At 41.0% G+C, this 18,238-nt stretch overlaps 2 protein-coding genes across 19 annotated transcripts in view; one reads left to right on the forward strand and one right to left on the reverse strand.

Moving 5' to 3' along the window:
- ptprk (protein tyrosine phosphatase receptor type K) overlaps positions 1–9,498 on the forward strand; it is a 98,405-nt gene extending 88,907 nt beyond the window's left edge. For 16 of the 18 annotated variants that reach the window (XM_061754993.1, XM_061755000.1, XM_061755002.1 and 13 more), the window contains 11 exons: positions 33–130; positions 390–506; positions 1,035–1,189; positions 1,302–1,437; positions 2,391–2,540; positions 2,705–2,878; positions 4,725–4,856; positions 4,936–5,061; positions 5,991–6,154; positions 7,007–7,142; positions 7,765–9,498. In XM_061754993.1, the coding sequence (XP_061610977.1) occupies positions 33–130; positions 390–506; positions 1,035–1,189; positions 1,302–1,437; positions 2,391–2,540; positions 2,705–2,878; positions 4,725–4,856; positions 4,936–5,061; positions 5,991–6,154; positions 7,007–7,142; positions 7,765–7,818 (1,442 nt within the window). In that variant the 3' untranslated portion in view covers positions 7,819–9,498. The remainder of the gene's footprint in view (positions 1–32; positions 131–389; positions 507–1,034; positions 1,190–1,301; positions 1,438–2,390; positions 2,541–2,704; positions 2,879–4,724; positions 4,857–4,935; positions 5,062–5,990; positions 6,155–7,006; positions 7,143–7,764) is intronic. The other 2 variants (XM_061754996.1, XR_009785559.1) reach the window with 2 other exon arrangements.
- A 960-nt stretch (positions 9,499–10,458) lies between these two features.
- LOC133468733 (disks large-associated protein 2) overlaps positions 10,459–18,238 on the reverse strand; it is a 29,011-nt gene continuing 21,231 nt past the window's right edge. Inside the window, exons 7-8 of the mRNA XM_061755016.1 lie at positions 17,876–18,028; positions 10,459–17,128 (exon numbers count right to left, since the gene is read on the reverse strand). Of these exons, the coding sequence (XP_061611000.1) occupies positions 16,913–17,128; positions 17,876–18,028 (369 nt within the window). The 3' untranslated portion in view covers positions 10,459–16,912. The remainder of the gene's footprint in view (positions 17,129–17,875; positions 18,029–18,238) is intronic.

The raw sequence follows: 18,238 nt of genomic DNA on the forward strand, positions 1-18,238 counted from the left end.
TGGAGTCGTAAAGGTGTGTCTTATGTTTGTAGGTCCTGTGCACGAGACCGTGTATGACTTCTGGAGAATGGTGTGGCAGGAACAGTCGGCCTGTATTGTCATGGTGACCAATCTGGTTGAGGTCGGAAGGGTAAGTTGTTCTTTCTCTTCCCAGTTATTAAAGATATTTGGCAATGGCCGCTCGTCTGTAGATAAGAAGATACGGCCTGAATATAGAAAGAATGTTTAGCTTTAAAGACAGTTAATCCCAGTTCTTCAGGTGATGAAAGACCAGGGAATTGATTAAAGCAAATTTGTACTTTTCAGATTGATTATGACTGTCAGCTGGACAACAATGTGTGGAGTTCAGGTATAATTTTGTTTGCTTGTTTCTTTTGGTTTTTTTACAGGTGAAGTGCTACAAGTACTGGCCAGATGATGCCGAGGTGTACGGTGACTTCAAGGTGACCTTTGTCGAGGTGGAGCCGCTTGCTGAATATGTGGTCCGCACGTTTACATTGGAGAGGGTAAGAAGTTATTTTTGTATTTACAATGCATGAAATATCGTGTTACACAGTTACTCACTGGCTGTGGTGGGAATCGTTCACTCATTCTGGGGGATCTGCCTTAATAAATATTGAACAGCTGAGTCTGATTTACAAAATGAATACAAACAAAATACTTGGTGTCTAGCCGTGTTGTAATGTGGTGCTCTACTTACATTAAAGCTGTTTTCACAGCATAATTGATGAATTTGTCTCGTGCAGAAAATCAAACAATACCCCACAAATGGAAAATATTTTTTCTATATCAATGCAATGAATCATAGAAATATTGCTTGTCTAGTGACCATCAGTTGTTCACTACTTTTCAAGATGCATTCTAAGATATATTTGAGTGCACAGTGTACAGTATCTGGGATAACCTTACTTCACTACAAAATGCTGACCTTAGGGCCCTATAAAGTGTTTAAGAATTGATCCCAAACACCTCAAACATTTACAAATGTATAAAAAATGTAACATTCTTGATTAGTCTGCTTTCTTTCTCTTCAGCGTGGTTTCAATGAGGTGCGAGAAGTCAAGCAGTTCCACTTCACAGGCTGGCCCGATCACGGAGTTCCGTATCACGCCACGGGACTACTTTCCTTCATCCGCAGGGTTAAAATCTCTAATCCACCCTCTGCAGGGCCTATTGTGGTCCACTGCAGGTATGAACAAACTCTACACACCTTCCACGTGTAACACCCATACAGTATGTCAGTTATATGTGTACATAAAGAGAAGAATAGAAATAGCTCATTCTTTGTTGTCTGTGTGCAGTGCCGGGGCAGGACGCACGGGCTGCTTCATCGTCATCGACATCATGCTGGACATGGCCGAGAGGGAAGGCGTGGTGGACATCTACAACTGCGTCAAGGCACTTCGGTCCAGGAGGATCAACATGGTACAGACTGAGGTGACTGCATTACCCATCATCCATCTGCATCAACATGCTAGGGCCAGACACGGTAAACAACACACTGTTGGACTCGAGACAGGGTACGGGCTGAAGGGACTACATCCATAACATCTTTCATCTGTCTGATTGTTTGTTTGTGATGTTGACTGACTGCTTGTCACCCCAGTGTCATGAACGCTAGCATGTGCAACACACTCCATAAACAGTAGATTCATATTACAGTAATATTACAAGTGTAACTAAACAGATTGGCACTGCACCGTAATGAAGATATGACAAAAACAATACATCCTTGGGGATAGCAAAAAAATGTTACCGAAAATGTGTTGCATAAAAACTCCCACAATGAGTATAGGTTAGGATTACTTTTGATTTGGCTCTTTGGAAAATCTTGGTTTGCTATTATCTGGTGGTAGCTGAAAGAAATTGTTTGCGCTAGGATCATTGCTTTCTTAAAATACAATTGATAGTTGTGAAAATGAACATTATAATATAGTGATAAAATATATTATTCCTATATTAGCATCTGAAGGCTGTATTCATACTCCCTGTTAAATGTTGCTTTCTTGGTGACTGAATGAAACAGCGACTAAGAACTAAACAGAATTATTTTATGATTATGATTAAGAACTATTTTTAACACCCAATTTATGTAATTTGTAATTCTGTATATATATATATATATATATATATATTATATTTTATTTGGAACTTATTTGGACGAGTAAAATCGTCAATTCAAGTTTACTTTTAGTAATCAAATCGGAGAAGCCTCCTTAAATCTTGTAAAATGTGAACTTCAGTCTTCATTTGATCATCTCCATGACTCCACCTGCCGCCTCTCACTCACCGTTTGTTTGCTCACCTTTGTTGTTGCTGTGACAACGGTCATTGTGTTCCGTGTGTGCGTACGTGTGTGCAGTGATAAAACGCACTTATACGTTCTCCAGGAGCAGTACATATTCATCCACGATGCCATATTAGAGGCGTGTCTCTGCGGAGAAACGGCCATTCCCGTCTGTGAGTTCAAAGCGGCTTTCTATGAGCTCATCCGCATCGACTCCCAGACCAACTCGTCCCACCTGAAGGATGAGTTTCAGGTAATTTTTCTTGTTCTTGTTTTTCTCTTCTGAGCAAAACAAAGCTATAACTTCTGTCACTCCCACCTGCTCTTTGCAGCAGAACCTTACTCATGCACATATTTTTGCCTTTCTGGAGCACAATGAACTCACGCCGGTGCATTATCTCTTGATTTGACCTCCAGACTTTAAACTCAGTGACTCCTCAGCCTCAGCCTGAAGACTGCAGCATTGCGTTGTTGCCTAGAAACCAGGATAAGAACCGCTTCATGGACGGTCTTCCTCCTGATAGATGCCTGCCCTTCCTCATCACAATAGACGGGGAAAGTAGCAACTACATCAACGCGGCTCTCATGGATGTGAGTTCACACAGCTGCACAGCAACAAGTTTCACTGGCCACTGTAAAATACATACTTTTTGCCTGATAAATTGTTAAACACTGTGTGAAAACATAGGAAAAAAATCCCTATACTTTATACATTTGTTAAAAATGATGAAAATGAAGACACTACTGGTCAAACATTTTAGAAGAGTCAACAGTGGAAAATAAAGCTGATTTAATAGTGTTGTGGCCAGCAAGAAAACAGTACAACAAAGATGCCTACCTGGAGAGTGGAGGTTTTCTAAAACCTTTGACCAGTAGAGTACTTGCAAAATATTGATGCACGTCTTTATTTAGTCATTCACGCGCACACATACAGTCTCCCCTCCCTGTTGGTGTGATGCTGTGTTTGTGGTTTAAGCACACAAGAAAGCTAGAGACAAATCCAGGTTTTGACTAAAAGGGAAATAAATACCTTCTCTGCAGAGCAAAAACATCACTAACATTGGCATGGACGTGTTGCCGTTATTTCATGACTTCAATAAAATAAAAAAAACTTGCACTACAAATGTAAAAACATATGGGAAATTTATTCATTGTCAGTTATAGTTTAACATCTGTTGTCATGGGTACCCTGCAGTTTGTCGGGAGATGACACAGTGCAATCGGTTTTCATGAGAAATTAGAAGGATGTCGATGGAAAGTGATCCACTGTAATAAGGAAATAACCCACATTGCTGTTACTCGCAAATCTTCTTCAACAACACCTTTAATGGCACAATACAGTGTTGTTGTTGTTGTCCATCCATTTTCTGAGCCGCTTCTCCTCACTAGGGTCGCGGGCGTGCTGGAGTCTATCCCAGCTATCATCGGGCAGGAGGCGGGGTACACCCTAAACTGGTTGCCAGCCAATCGCAGGGCACATAGAAACAAACAACCATTCGCACTCAGATTCACACCTACGGGCAATTTAGAGTCTCCAATTCATGGATGTTTTTGGGATGTGGGAGGAAACCGGAGTACTCGGAGAAAACCCACGCAGGCACGGGGAGAACATGCAAACTCCACACAGGCGGGGCCGGGGATTGAACCCCGGTCCTCAGAACTGTGAGGCTGACGCTCTAACCGTGCCGCCTGTTGTTGTTGTTTTACCATTAATATAGGCTTGCTTAGGCACAGAGACATGCATATAAAATGTAGCGCTTTTTCCTCTGCCATCCGACTAAATTCTCATGAAGAAGACTTTCGATAGTGTGACTTGTGAGCTGAGGTCTTGCAATGGTTGTGCAGTACTATTTGCATGGTGAGGTAATAGAAACCCAACTTTCTGGGCAAACGTGGTAGGATTGTGATTCAATCTGATGAACTTCAGTGCAGTTTGTAAAATTGCGTTTTAGTTAAACTTGCCTTTGGCCTCTCTCTAACCAAGCTGTCAGAGGAGTTCCAGGTAATGGGGTTTCACTTCAAATATTCCAATACTGGATTTGTTTCATGGCTTCGCTGTCTTTCCACCAGCCACCACATTCAATGTCTTGCCATTAACGCCCATAGCTCACACGCCTCCCGTCCCACACGCGTGTCCTTGTCCCTCATGTCCCCCTTAAACCCCACACGCCATTCACACCTGTGCTACTTGTGTGGCTGCGTACCGTCGGTTCATATGATACGTTTACAGAGACCGAATATGAAGTGGACCCTAGTAGATGTGTTTATCTGTGCTGCATGCTCCTCACCCACTGCATGATCTTGTGACCAAGCATCTAGAACCTTTATGGTTGCTCCACATTGCCCTGTCTGAGTGAGACAGACAAAAGAGCTGTATGTCTCCTATCAAATGTTGAACAGATTTCTGACCTGACATATCTTTTTTGTTTACCTTCAGAGCTACAGACAGCCTGCTGCCTTCATCGTCACCCAGCACCCTCTGCCCAACACCGTCAAAGACTTTTGGCGTCTGGTATACGACTACGGATGCACCAGTCTGGTGATGCTCAATGAGATTGACCTAGCGCAGGTACACTGTGACTTTCACACTACCACAGAGTCATGGGTCTGTATGTTTTATCTAATCAAATGTCGAATCATCTGTGCAGGGCTGTCCCCAGTACTGGCCGGAAGAGGGCATGTTGCGTTATGGGCCCGTCCAAGTAGAATGTATGTCCTGCTCAATGGACTGTGATGTCATCAGCAGGCTGTTCAGAGTTTGCAACCTCACAAGGGTTAGTCTTCATGATAAAGGAGACATCCATCCATTTTATATAGGAAACATACTAGGGCTGGGGGGGGAAAAATTGAATACCTCTGCTAAATCGACTTAAAAAATAGTTCGACCCAAAATTTCTGCCTCAAAGTTCCGCCGGAAACCCCCAAAAAAAGTTCCGCCCAGAACCATGTTTGCACTGACAGAACCAATGTTTCACGCAAATATTTATTGCAGACGGATGCAGTGTTGACTAGTAAACTTGGCAAAAAATGAGAGTGGAGCATCTGTAAGTGATTTTTAAGGCACCGTTAATGTGTGAACGGAAGTTAGCGTTTTTTTTTTTTACCTAAAATGCTAATGCTAATGTTAATTGCGATTGCTAACTGTTTGCCATTTAGCATTTCGCTGTCTCAAATTCTGTACACCAAATTTATACCATACACTCAGCCCCAACATATGCACTTTATGGATCAAAGTCCGTCCCTCATAAATGAGCCGTCAAGTGCACCCACCTGTACGATCGTCAATGTATGTGGGAGGTAGGGGGGGGGGGGGGGGGGGGGGAAGAGCAGCGGACACGTCGCCGAACACAATTACCTACCGACTACTCTGGCTGTTGCATGGAAATGTCTTGGCCCAACCTCGCTGCCAAGTGATGGGTGGAGAAACTCGGAAGGGGTGGTTATTATATAAATTAGCCACACTGTTACATCACAGTAGAGCAACATTAAAAACGGCTCGCTCACAGACACATTTTTGGAAATAGGCAGGTGGTAAAATGTTTGCTTTGTTGTTTAATTTCACACTTGATCGGTGGGCACGGAATCCGGAGACTCAGTTATTTATGGACATTATAGTCAAATTTCCATAAAAACTCCTTTTAAGTCCCGTACATCAAGCGTGCGTGAGTGTGTGGCTAACTGTCACCATCTGTTTATGTTTTAGCCTCAAGAGGGCTACCTGATGGTTCGTCAGTTCCAGTACTTGGGCTGGGCGGGTCACAGGGAGGTCCCGGCCTCCAAGAGGTCCTTCCTCAAGCTCATCTTGCAGGTGGACCAGTGGCAGCGTGAGGGAGAGGAGGGGGAGGGAAGAACCATCGTTCATTGCCTGTGAGTAAAGGCTCAATATTTTTTGTTACCTAGCGGATGATGGATAGCAGTCATCGTGCACACTTCCACCAAGGATTACCGGTAAACATTGTTGCCTGTGTGAACTGTGACACTGTAGAACAGTGGTGTGCAAATTTTTTACACCAAGTACCACCCAAAAACAGTTCTCTCTCCAAATATCACCACCATGACCAACATTAAAATACAGTAGTGTAGTAATGTTGATCAAGAATGAATTAAATTAGGCTTTTTTTTTTTTAATCCTAAATTGGATATTGACTATCATTGTAACCGTATTGTGCACAGTTTGAACATTAACACAGCACATCAATATTCGACTAAAAAATTACGAATAATTATTGAATTATTAGTACATGTATTGTACATATATTAAACATTGTACCTAAACAAATGTTTTTTAAACAATCAGTTATAAAATATTAAATGCACATTTATTGTTCTTAGTGATATACAACTGAATTGTACTGAACAAATGTGCTGTACTCAATTTTTAAAAAAGAAGGGGAAAAAAACCTGTTTAAGCCATGGACATTCTGCAGTTTGAACATTTAACGGAGTAATTCATCACGTACCACTAGAGGGAGGTGGAGTACCACACTGAGAATCACTGCTCTAGCATGCACGTGTTTTTTGTGTATTCAGGGTAACATGATAATAATAATAATATGCCATATGAACATGACAATGCTATTGTTCCTAGTTTTTTTTTTTTTTTTTTCAAACTAAAACTTTTCTAACTTAATTTTGTAGGTCATAGTCAAGAAATTGAAGACAAAGTTACACACACACACAAAAAATAAAAATTAACTCCCTTTGTTTGTGTTTGTAAAGAAACGGAGGCGGGCGTAGTGGCGTGTTCTGTGCCAGCAGCATCGTGTGCGAGATGGCCAAGAGGCAGAGCGTGATCGACGTCTTCCACGCCGTCAAAACGTTGAGGAACAGCAAACCCAACATGGTCGACGCTCCGGTGAGTCCAAACACTGCTTGCTTGTGTCTGTCAACGAATCAGCTTACATTGTGGGCTGCAACGAACGATTCATCTTGAATGTTTTCCACAATTGAAAAGTCATTAACTATTGGATAATGTGATTTCAAGTGCTTAAAATGATAACACTTGACATGTTGTTTTAATCACAGTAATTATTTTGACGTTAAATAGTAGCACTGATAACACTATTAATTTGGGTTCCCTTGTATTTAGTTTTTAGGGAGGTTCCTGCGACTTGACATTGCTGTGCAGTTGTCTCTACGCTCTTTGGTACTTTAAACTTGAATCCAAATCGCTATCACATGCATCACTATGAAGCAGTAGAACTATGTGATTTCTAGTATGACATTTTTGCAAAGATTCAAATGTTGAATTAGGGTGTTATAAAGGCTCTTTTTGAGGGGGCTGCCTCATTAGAGCTGCTGTTTTGGTTAACATGTTCCAAGTCCTCAGCTGTTTACCTCTTTGTGAGTGAACAATAGCAATGTAGGCATCTATTTGAGGGAACAGTTTATTTTTCTTAGTTGGATGACTTTGACTGTGTTGGACTATTTTGGGCATACGATATACTGTACATAAATGTGCCGTTTGTGGTTTCCAGGAGCAGTACAGGTTCTGCTACGACCTGGCACTGGAGTTCATTGAGTCCTCCTAAGCATGTGGGAAGACGGTGGAGGAGTGCAGAAAAACACCTGCCACCCTTCCCTTGCCACCTCCAAGCCCCCTCGCCACGCGGCGGCCGCTCACCCGTAGCACGTCGCCATTCCTTACAGAGCGCCGTCTATTGGACATGTGCTGAGGAGACTGCTTTTAAGCTGATATTGTACACCTTTTTGAGTGCCAGTGGGCCCCTGGATGCGAGGAGCCACAAGTCAACAATGTTTAGTCTCTCTACACGCCTATCGCTCCATAACTGCCACCAGCAGTTCAGGTGAACGTCATCAGGATGTTCTTTTTAAGGTCTTTTTAGTCAATCAGAATTAGATCTTAAAAATGTAAACTAACCTAAAGGTCATTTAGAAAGACTGACACAAAAGAACGTTTACATGTTGAGTATTATTAGGCTTTTACGTTTGTCATGTCATGAAGAAGAAACTTGTAGTCAAATGAAATGTGATTTTTATTTGTGTCCTTTTTTTTGTAAGTTGATTTTCTTTTGTCTTTTAGTTTTAAAGTAAACACTTTGGGTTTTATTTGTGCTGTAATTGAGGGCTGGGCCCAAACACTTTCAATTCCTCACACCGAATGAGCTCTTTAAAGAAATATGAACTAACAGGTTCCAAAGCGACCATTAACGCTGTCCCTTGGCTTCGTTTATTTTGTGCACTGGCGGCCTACCGTCATATTTTCTCTCTTCTTATGGCGTCGCCGATGTTTTATTCATAAGCCAAAGACTTGTTGTAAATATGTGTATACGGTTGAAGCACATTGTTCGTATTTATTGTTTACTTGCGTTGCTTATAAGAACAATCATTCTTCACTCCCACCACCACCATAAATGGGCCCACCAGTGAGCGGGGAGTGTAAGAACATGCTGTATATTGGAGCATTAGAGGTACATTAGTTTCTTTTTTTCTCTCCTGTATTTACTCTGTAGTATTGTCTTGTTTTAATTTGAAATGAGTCTTGTGACATTACTGTGCTTTATTTGGTGCAAAACAGCCTCGTCGCTCCCGTCGTGGTCGGAATTTGGCCTCATTGTCTAAATGAGATTAGCTATTTTCTATCCCGCCAGCCGTGAAAGTGACGCTTGTGCCTGATCGTTTTTGGTGTGTTTTGTTTCAAGCGGATGGATGGAGATCAAACTTTGTTGAATGCGTCCTCGTGGACCAGCAGCGTTGTCACAATGTTGACTTTTGCTGACTGACGTGTTTCTGTTTCGCACAAGCTCCATTCGGACAAAAATAAAACAAAGTTTGTAAATAGAATATAAGGCTCTAGAACGGTTGCATCCTGTAAATAGACGATACGTTAAAAGGCTCTAATGTTGAGATTTAATTGACAGGTGAAATGTTACAGCATCGCTTCTGTTTGTACAGACAAATGTTAAATGTTTATTCTCTCGGTGGAACCTAAATTGTTTTTCTTTTTAGTTCTCGTTTTGTTTGTTTAAAAAAAAAAAAAAAAGATGTCAAGTAATAGGGAAACCACGGATTTAGTGACTCGCATCACTAAAACAAAGAAATCCACCATTCCAGTAAAAGTGACCATGGTAAACAGTGAGTGACGTTTGCTGCCAAGCCAGTCTGAATATAAAGTCAATATTCATAGTTATTCTTGTCTGTAATGTTTGGCTTCTTTGCTGTAATAAAAAAAAGACTACTACTTTCAAGAAGACTTTTATTTTCATGAATACATTAATCAGGAAATCATTGATAGTGTGCTTCACTTGCCCTTCCTGGACTGTCCTGTCATTTGCACTCAAATTATTAGCAGGGGTGATTGGCTCTCGATAGCCACCCCCACCACACACTGCCTGACCCTAGTCCTTTCCCGTCATGTCCTATTGGCTACTCGTTGCTTCCCTTCCCAACAAGGGGCAGCACTGCCTTCCCAGTCTGCATGTAGATTCAACTTGTGGAATTGGATTGTTGTTGTATATGTTATATGCTTATTATCTGATGTTTTTGTTGTGGTGTCTCTTTTCTGTCTGACTACATTTGCGGTAAATATACTAGAGCCCGAACTATATGGATTTTTTTTTTTTTTTAGGCCAGTTCCAATATTTGGCAGAATAAAATAACAATAACTGATAAATCGGCTAATGAATTTAATTTTATATATTATGAATTAAAAACGCATCTCTCTTGGTCCACAATAACAATAAATACATGAATTACAGGCAGAACATTTGACTATTTTACAATTGTCCAAAATCTTTTTTGTTGTTGTTTTTTGTTTGTTCGAATATCCATCCAAAAATCGATTTGAAAAGGGCTAATATCAACCGATTAATTGGTTGGCCCGTAGTCAGGGCTGCCCCCTCAAAACTAATTTCCATCCATCCATTTTCTTCCACTTATCCATGGTCGGTTCGCGGGGGCAGTAGCCTGAGCAGGGAAGCCCGGACTTCCCTCTCCCCATCCAACCAGATCTTCCGTGGAGACTCCGAAGCGTTCCCAGGCCAGCCACTTGCCATCTTCACTGTGTTCTGCAGAATCACTCAGGAGATCAATACCATTCACTTAGTATGGCTGGTATTGTCCCGTTAAAATTCACCTGAAAGTTTTAGGCACTGTGTCCTTAACTCTCGTCGAACTCGAGCCAGCATATGACAAACGAGCGTCTCACAACCTTCCTGCTTTCTTCAAAAAGTTTAATTTGCATCTTTATTTACACATGGTTGATGGCAGTAGTTTAAAGAGTCAAATTATACTTTTAAACAAAGCGAAAACGAAAATCAGAAAATGATATGAATCGTTGAATCCAAACCTTGCATTTAAAAAAAAAAAAAAAAAAAAATCTTACGGTATATGTGTCCGGGGTAAAGCAACCTCGAAAAGGAAATATTCATCTTTAAAAGAATCTTATAAACACTAACCAATCTGTAGAATGCTGTAATACTGACCAGCAAGGAAACACAAAATAATACATTCATTTCACTACCCTGCATGCTATCTGAAGAGCCTATAAAATCATGTGGACGAAAGAAGGCTTTGAAGCAACAAAAACATGGTCAAGCGCGTAAAATAGTTCCATTCAAATTAGGCATATATTATATTTATATATGTATATTTTGTTTGTACATATACAGAATATTTGGCATTTATATTCATCCTCATATTTCTCAACAATTCTAAATAGAATAACAATAACCATCTTTTTGCCATCATGTGTTTCTCATTTTCCAAAACCTCTTAAAAAGGCCTTTAAAAAAAAAAAAAAAAAAATCATTATTTTTTTTTCTACCAACGTCCACAACACGACACAGTTCTCCACCAAAGGCAAACAACAGTGTGACTGCTCTCTCGCCTCATAATTAAATCATCCAAAAAATGGTAGCGAGTGGATTCAAGTGGGCTTCTGGAAGCAGTGACATAATCATATCAATATTCTTCTAAAAAGCAGAGAGTGGGGTGAGTCGCACTCTTGGAAAACACTAAAAAAATAGAATTACCATCCACATATTAAGTATGTCAGCTAAGCTTATTGCTTGAAGAGCAGATAAAGCCGACGACTGGGTGACGTCAGTGGTGTTTGTATGAGGAGAGAGAGCACAACAAGTGAAGGACATCTTTGCAGTGCACAAAACAAGGGAGGAAAAAAAAAGCGTCTTAATTCAAGGTTGATCAGAAGATCCAGTTGGGACTCTGTCTACTACAATGTGTGCGTGTGCGTGTCGATTGTCTGAATGAAGAGAAACAAAAATACATGAACATTCCATAGATTGAGCACCAGTTCAAAGATCTCTGATGTGGTATTCTTTGATGCAATTGGCACGTCTAAGTGGGTCAATTAGAAAGCAGAATCACAACCCCGCTGACCTCCCAGCAACACATACTGTACACACACGCTAACGCTGCATAGTTACGCAATCGTGGCCTCCAAGCCCACCCGCAAGAGTTCGCGACGACCTCTCTGTGCCGTTTCTGCGATGTTGTGAGGGAAGAAGACGAGCCTACTGGCTGCTCCCGTTTAGTACGCACGTTATTGTTGAGATTGCTAACGTCCATTAAGAAGACATTTGGGAGACAAAATTCAGGTTTCAAGTTACATGAGCTTCAATGAAGGCAATCAAATTGCCCCTCTGTGGGGGTCTCTAAAATACGAAGGAGTGTTAAGGCTACACTGGAAAGACAAAAATACAATGGTACCTTGACTTGTACAAGTATTGTCTTGTTTTAATTTGAAATGACTCTTGTGACATTACTGTGCTTTATTTTTACGAGTTTTCACCCAATGTTTTGCCTTGTATTATGAGCAATGATTTGCGTTATGGCGGCAGCGAACTACGCAACATCAAAACAAGGCGCCGTGCGCTTTCTTTAAGCTGTTTATCGCCACCCCCTTTTGACTGTCAAACTAAACATAAACAAAGAGAATTAATTCCACATTTAAGCAAACCACATAACTTGGCCTGAAGAAAGACTACTAGCTTGAGAAAAGCAAAGATGAATGAATGAATGAATTACCGCAGTTTAGTCTTCTTCGTGTTCCACAAGCAAATCTAGGTGAATTATACGTATGTAGTATACTGCCCCTGGTGGCCAAGGTGCACACACCAGAGCACATTGGCCATTGAATTAAAGCAAGAAATCATGATGTGCAAACTGTTTGAAAAGAAAACAAGACAAGAAAAAAGGAACATCTGTGAATGAGAACAAGACAAAATAAATATTATTATTATTGTATTCTTTTTCTTTTCCATGTGCCCCTAAAACTCCTTTGTACTTAATCAAAATCATACATTTTTATTATAACTGCTAACATATTATTATTATTTGCATATTTTACTTCTAAATGACAAAACTGGCTGCCTTTTAGCACCAGATGGTACTTTAACTCGTGGTGAACGGCAACAAGCTTTTTAAGGTAACAGAAATAAATAGTACTGTACTCTTATTTGTGATGACCACAAAAAAAAAAAAGTTAAAAGGTTTAGAGGTTAAAAAAAAAAAAAAAGTGCCATTTGGTGGCTGGCTCTTCCTCCATCAATTTAAAATATAATTTAAACTGTACATCCTAAAAGTTTATAATCACTTCAAAAGTTCCCTCTCTCCCTTGCACACTGTTAAGATACTGTATATTTATTTTGCAAATTTTTGAGCCCCCCACCCCCACACACACACACCCCAATAAGTGGAACCCTGATGCTTTCCCACTACTGACTCGTGCCGTTATCACACAAGATGAATTGTGTATTTGAATGTCGCATTGTCTACATCGAGTCTGACTCGGCCCGGTTTGCAGCCCTTTTGTAACGCTAAAGAAGTAGCAGCAGTAGTAGCAGCGCGTCCACAGCCATCCACATGCACATCGACACTATAAGGCACCTGAGGAATTGTCATGTACATAGTTGCCAAAGCCCCCTCATAGCAAATATATTTGGGTTTCATCTTAATTATGCACATATGATGTCATGATTATATTCTACGGTAATAGCCCCACATGATACCAGCACTGCACTGACTGTAAATGTGTCTGCGTGTGCAAGTGACAGGTTTCTTTTATCCCACCATGCATCTAAAACCCTGTAAATTCCTCACCATACAGTACTACAAATACACACGCACACATCTGCTTGAATAGGTAGTTGTTGTCCAAGAAGTGATGAGTGTGTGTGATGCAGGAAAGAACCCAAAGGCTCTCTGACATATATAGACCACCCGTGGAAGCAATAAATGAGTTCTCCCAGTCATAAATCCTAGATCGATAAAGATATTCCTAAATAAATCCAATTTTGATAATAAATTCCCACCGTTAAAAAAAGGGATTGCAATATTGAAATAAAACAATTCAAGCAATTAAAGAAATAAATGGCAAATCTTGCTCTTGATTTTTAAACATCGCAATTCCTCCTTCAAAATTAATGAGATGATTAATGTGGTAATGTGGCAAAAAAAAAAAAATACAGTGGGTCACACTCAGCAGTGATTTTAAATGGCAGATTTGGGCCATCCTTCCATCCATTTTCTGTAACACTTTATCCTCACAAGGGTCTCGGGAGTGCTGGAGCCTATCCCAGCTATCTTCGGGCGAGAGGCGGAGTACACCCTGAACTGGTCGCCAGCCAATCGTAGGGCACATAGAAACAAACAACCATTCGCGCACACATTCACACCTAAGGGCAATTTAGAGTCTTCAATCAACCTAGCGCGCATGTTTTTGGGATGTGGGAGAAAACCCACGCAGGCACGGGGAGAACATGCAAACTCACACAGGCGGGGCCGGGATTTGAACCCCGGTCCTCAGAACTGTGAGGCAGATGTGCTAACCAGTCCCCACCGTGCGGACCATATTTGGGCCAATGAACTAAATTTAATGCAAAAAAACATATACATTAAAGTACTGCCTTGAGATACAAGTGACCTGACTTACATGATTGTTGAGAGCAGCTGTCATTCCGTGGATTTTTTTTGCTGTGACTTGTGAGCAACAAAAATTTGAGATACACTCGCTGTATGAACTCCAACACGCTGCAGTTCGGCATAGTAAATACACCTCCAAAAAAGAAACTTCAAGCTGTTTAAAGTTTAGCGTCAAACTATTCATAAAACAAAGAGAATGACACGTTGTATATTTAAAACACCCACAAACGTCGACTAGCTCAATGCTAACACATAATGGGACCGAATAGCATCCATGTGGACTGTGGAGGTGTTAAAACAACTTTTTTACGCACTGTTTGTGTTTCTCCCAACCTGAATCCCCGTACTCCTCTAATTCTTTCGATATATATATTCTAAAAATAGTATTTTGCAAACGTTGAATGTATCTGCGGAGTTTAAAGAGCAACACTAAAGTGTCCAACTCCCACGATTTTTATGAAGCGGTCTTTACTGTTTCGTCTTTGTCTTGTCCATTATGCAAGAAGTGTATTTCAGTGGGCTACCAGCATTTCCTCTGTCAAAAAGGATGGCCTTTACTATGAATGCCAAAAATTTGAAATCATCAAGAACTTTTTGAAAATAGGAGTTAAAGCGTGGCTGTTTTAGCGTGGGAGACATTTACCCATACAAAATCAAGTTTGTATTCAGCCATAATATTGATTTCATGCAATAATAAATTACCTGCGGTATTTTGCCTCGTCATCGCAGGAAAAATCACAGATCTGTATAAATTACGATACAATAAAGTACATAAAGGAATAATTGTTTGTTTGGTTTTTGTTCCTCAGGATCCACACTACAGTTGTAAAGGATACTGTATACATTTTATCCACTACCATAAATCAAAACTAACAGTGACTTCTGGATGTAGTAACGCAACATGAGTTGTCCTGGCTGGTACACTAAATACAGTACAAATTACCGAAGTAAGTAATGGCTCTGTGGTTGCCATGGGAATGAAATAGACACAACTCTCCTTATTTACGAGCCAGTGAACCATGTAAATGATTGTGAAGCTGTCAGTTTATGGGTACATTATTACATATTGAGTCTTTAATCTTTTTTTTAGCCAGCTCGAGTGCCTCCGCTAATGTGCAAATTGTCTTGGGGGCATGCAGTAATGAGTTACCAGTGGTATTTTGCCGTGTCAAAGCTGGATGCAAAAAAAAAAGTATATAGTTCAGTAAATGAAAGTATTATTGAGATTAATTGCTCTTAAATTGTGAAGGATACCATACACTGTAGTCATCCGGTAAATATAATGTGACAATGTTAAAACTGCATGCTAGTGCGAACACAGAATGAGAGGTTTCCTGGCTGCTCCACCATCATTATAGTTCACTAAAGTAAGTGATAGAAAAAATACAGTTAACCTCAAAGCAAGTGTACTATGCAAATGATTGTAAAGTTGTTTGGTCAAGTTATTACACACAGTATTATATGATGCGCTGCTTCTTCAGCCAGCAGCAATGTTTGTTTGTTTTTCCCTCAAGTGTACTTTGTCAAGTCAAAATGTGCAGTGTCTCACATAAACATCCCTGACGTGTTTGCACGAGGACTTTTTTTTTTTTTCTGATGAGCGCATTGCAAAGATGATCCTTCCTAACGTCACAATGGAGCACACACACACACCAGCGCAGAGACAACGGGCACCATGTTGATAATTCTCTGTTTTAAAAAGTCCTTGAGTGTGTCTGTGTGCGCGTAGGCCCGGGTTAAGGACAACACTTGGAGAGTAAAAAGCAGCACCATTTACTATAGTAACTGACCAGTGTTAAAGTGTCATTTGCGCCTGTCTTTTTGTTGTTGTTGTTGTTGACTGACGTTTTTGTAATCTGAGCTAAATGTTGCAGCGTAAAAGCATGCCCTAATCAACCAATACAAATGCTCTGTTAAATCATCCAACAATCCTGTCAATGCTCAATGCAATTTGCAATGTAAGTGTAGTTATCACAATATCAGGACAAATGAAATCATGTAGAATGGTGCTGGGGGAGGGAGGGGGGTTGGGGTTGGGGTGGGGGGCGGGGGAACAACAACAACTGTCCTTTGCAATTCAACTGCAACATTATCACGTGAGCTTCATAAACTACATTTCCCTTGGAAATACAAACATGAATATCATAAGGCCCAAAAAATGCTTTGTTTCGTGCTCTCCTCTTCCGCAACCTCTTTAGTTCGTAGACAAATGCGAACGCACCCAGCAGCAAACAAGAAAAATCACTCCCATGAGTCAAATGGATGAAGGTTGACACGACGATGTGGAATTCGCAACAATAGTTTCAAATTCGGATTGATCGGCAATCATATTATTTTAAGGATTACGACTTCACGATAAAAAAACTGAAACTTTTTTTCTTTTTCTTTTTTACTTAAAATGGGGAATACAATGCATAAATTAGATGTTGATTTGGGGCAATAGCAGCTCATCTAATAGACTCTTCATGAACTATTGATTACTGAAGGGCAGAAGTTTGTTTGAGCTTGCTGCAAGCACCACACCCCTCATAATAAGGATTTGAATTGATTTGGAGGATGCACTTCTAAATAAAGGCTATAAGCGTAAAAACCCAGATAATGGCAACACATCTTAAGGTGGGTGATGGAAGCTAGATGTGACGCCAAAAGCTGGTGTTGGATGGGGTGGGGGTGGGGGGGGGGGGGAGATGAGGAAAGAGATCAAGGATGAATCCGAGGACCTCAAAGCCTCGTCTGAGCTTCCGGGATGTAGATCTCGATGCTGTCGGCCCGCTCCGTGGCCGAGTTCTGTCTGAAGGACGCCGCTCGTTTGGCGGCCATGAGCCGTCTGCGGGCTTCCTGACGCTGGCGGTCCTGGAGGTCCAGGGAGCGCTCCCGCATCACGCCGCCACGGCCCCTGGCGGGCCTCTTAGTCGGAAGGGGAATCCACTTACGATCCTTGGGAAACAGAAGACGATATCGTAGGAATCGGTCTGATTACCGAGGACATATCACCCTACAGTTTAGAAACATAAACCTTGTTGTGGATCTTGAAGTTTGCATTTCTGCCCCCTTCTATGACCAGTGGTGTCAGAAGTGGGATGATGGTAAGCCATCAGGCCCAGTAGCCAGTTTGAAGGACTACATGCTACTATGGTCAGGGTAAAGGTTTTCTGGGGTGAAGATAGTACTTCTCAGACTTCTGGAGTAAACGGTCTCCGAAATAAAGCAGGAATGGCTCGATTGTCCAGTTTGAAGGACGTTGGTACACGTGAAGCGCAATGGAGGTCACAGTAGAATGATGGAACACCACTTCGGAAAATGTGATTGTACTTGTTTTTTAAACCGGAAACTATGAACGGTGTAGGCTGGATTGTCCGTGGATTCGAATCTAACTTGAGGTAACTGTGAAAAGTTCCAGGACTGGTGTCACAAAAGACATATTTCAGAATCCAAATGTTGGTAGTTTGGATTTTCAGGACCTCTTTTGTAACAGCGGCAACTCACACAATAAACACAAAAGTATTTGAATTCAACAACTTTGTCTCCCTTCTATTGATCCTTCATCACCATAAGCATACCAATCACTGGACTGCATCGTACCAGCGCATCTCCTTTATTTTGATAACGATATTAAGAAACTTTACTCAATGTCACAATGCTGCGTGGTGGAAATGGGACAGACGAAAGCAAAAATCCGGATACCTTCTTCTCAGGACTCTCAACCAGCTGCCACTGGTTGCTCTTGATCTGCTGCAGCTCTTCGAATTTGGCAGTGACGTCTTCAATGGAAAGCTGCAAGAGGTCCCAGAATCCGGCCAGGTCCTGAGATGTGGGTCTGGGCATGGCACTGGGGTCCTTGTTCAACAATAACAACAAGAACACTTTAATGGCAATGTTTACTTTTTACTACAACCCAGTCCAACACTGCCAGCAACAGTTTGAGTACCCAACACAATGGCAAGTTTCACCAAGACTGCCACTAGGGAGCAGTGAAGCACCAATAGCACTTGCACATTATTATTATTATTATTATTATTATTATTATTATTATTACATACAGTAGAA

The sequence above is a fragment of the Phyllopteryx taeniolatus genome, chromosome 18 (genome assembly GCF_024500385.1).
Source record: "Phyllopteryx taeniolatus isolate TA_2022b chromosome 18, UOR_Ptae_1.2, whole genome shotgun sequence".
NCBI lineage: Eukaryota > Metazoa > Chordata > Actinopteri > Syngnathiformes > Syngnathidae > Phyllopteryx > Phyllopteryx taeniolatus.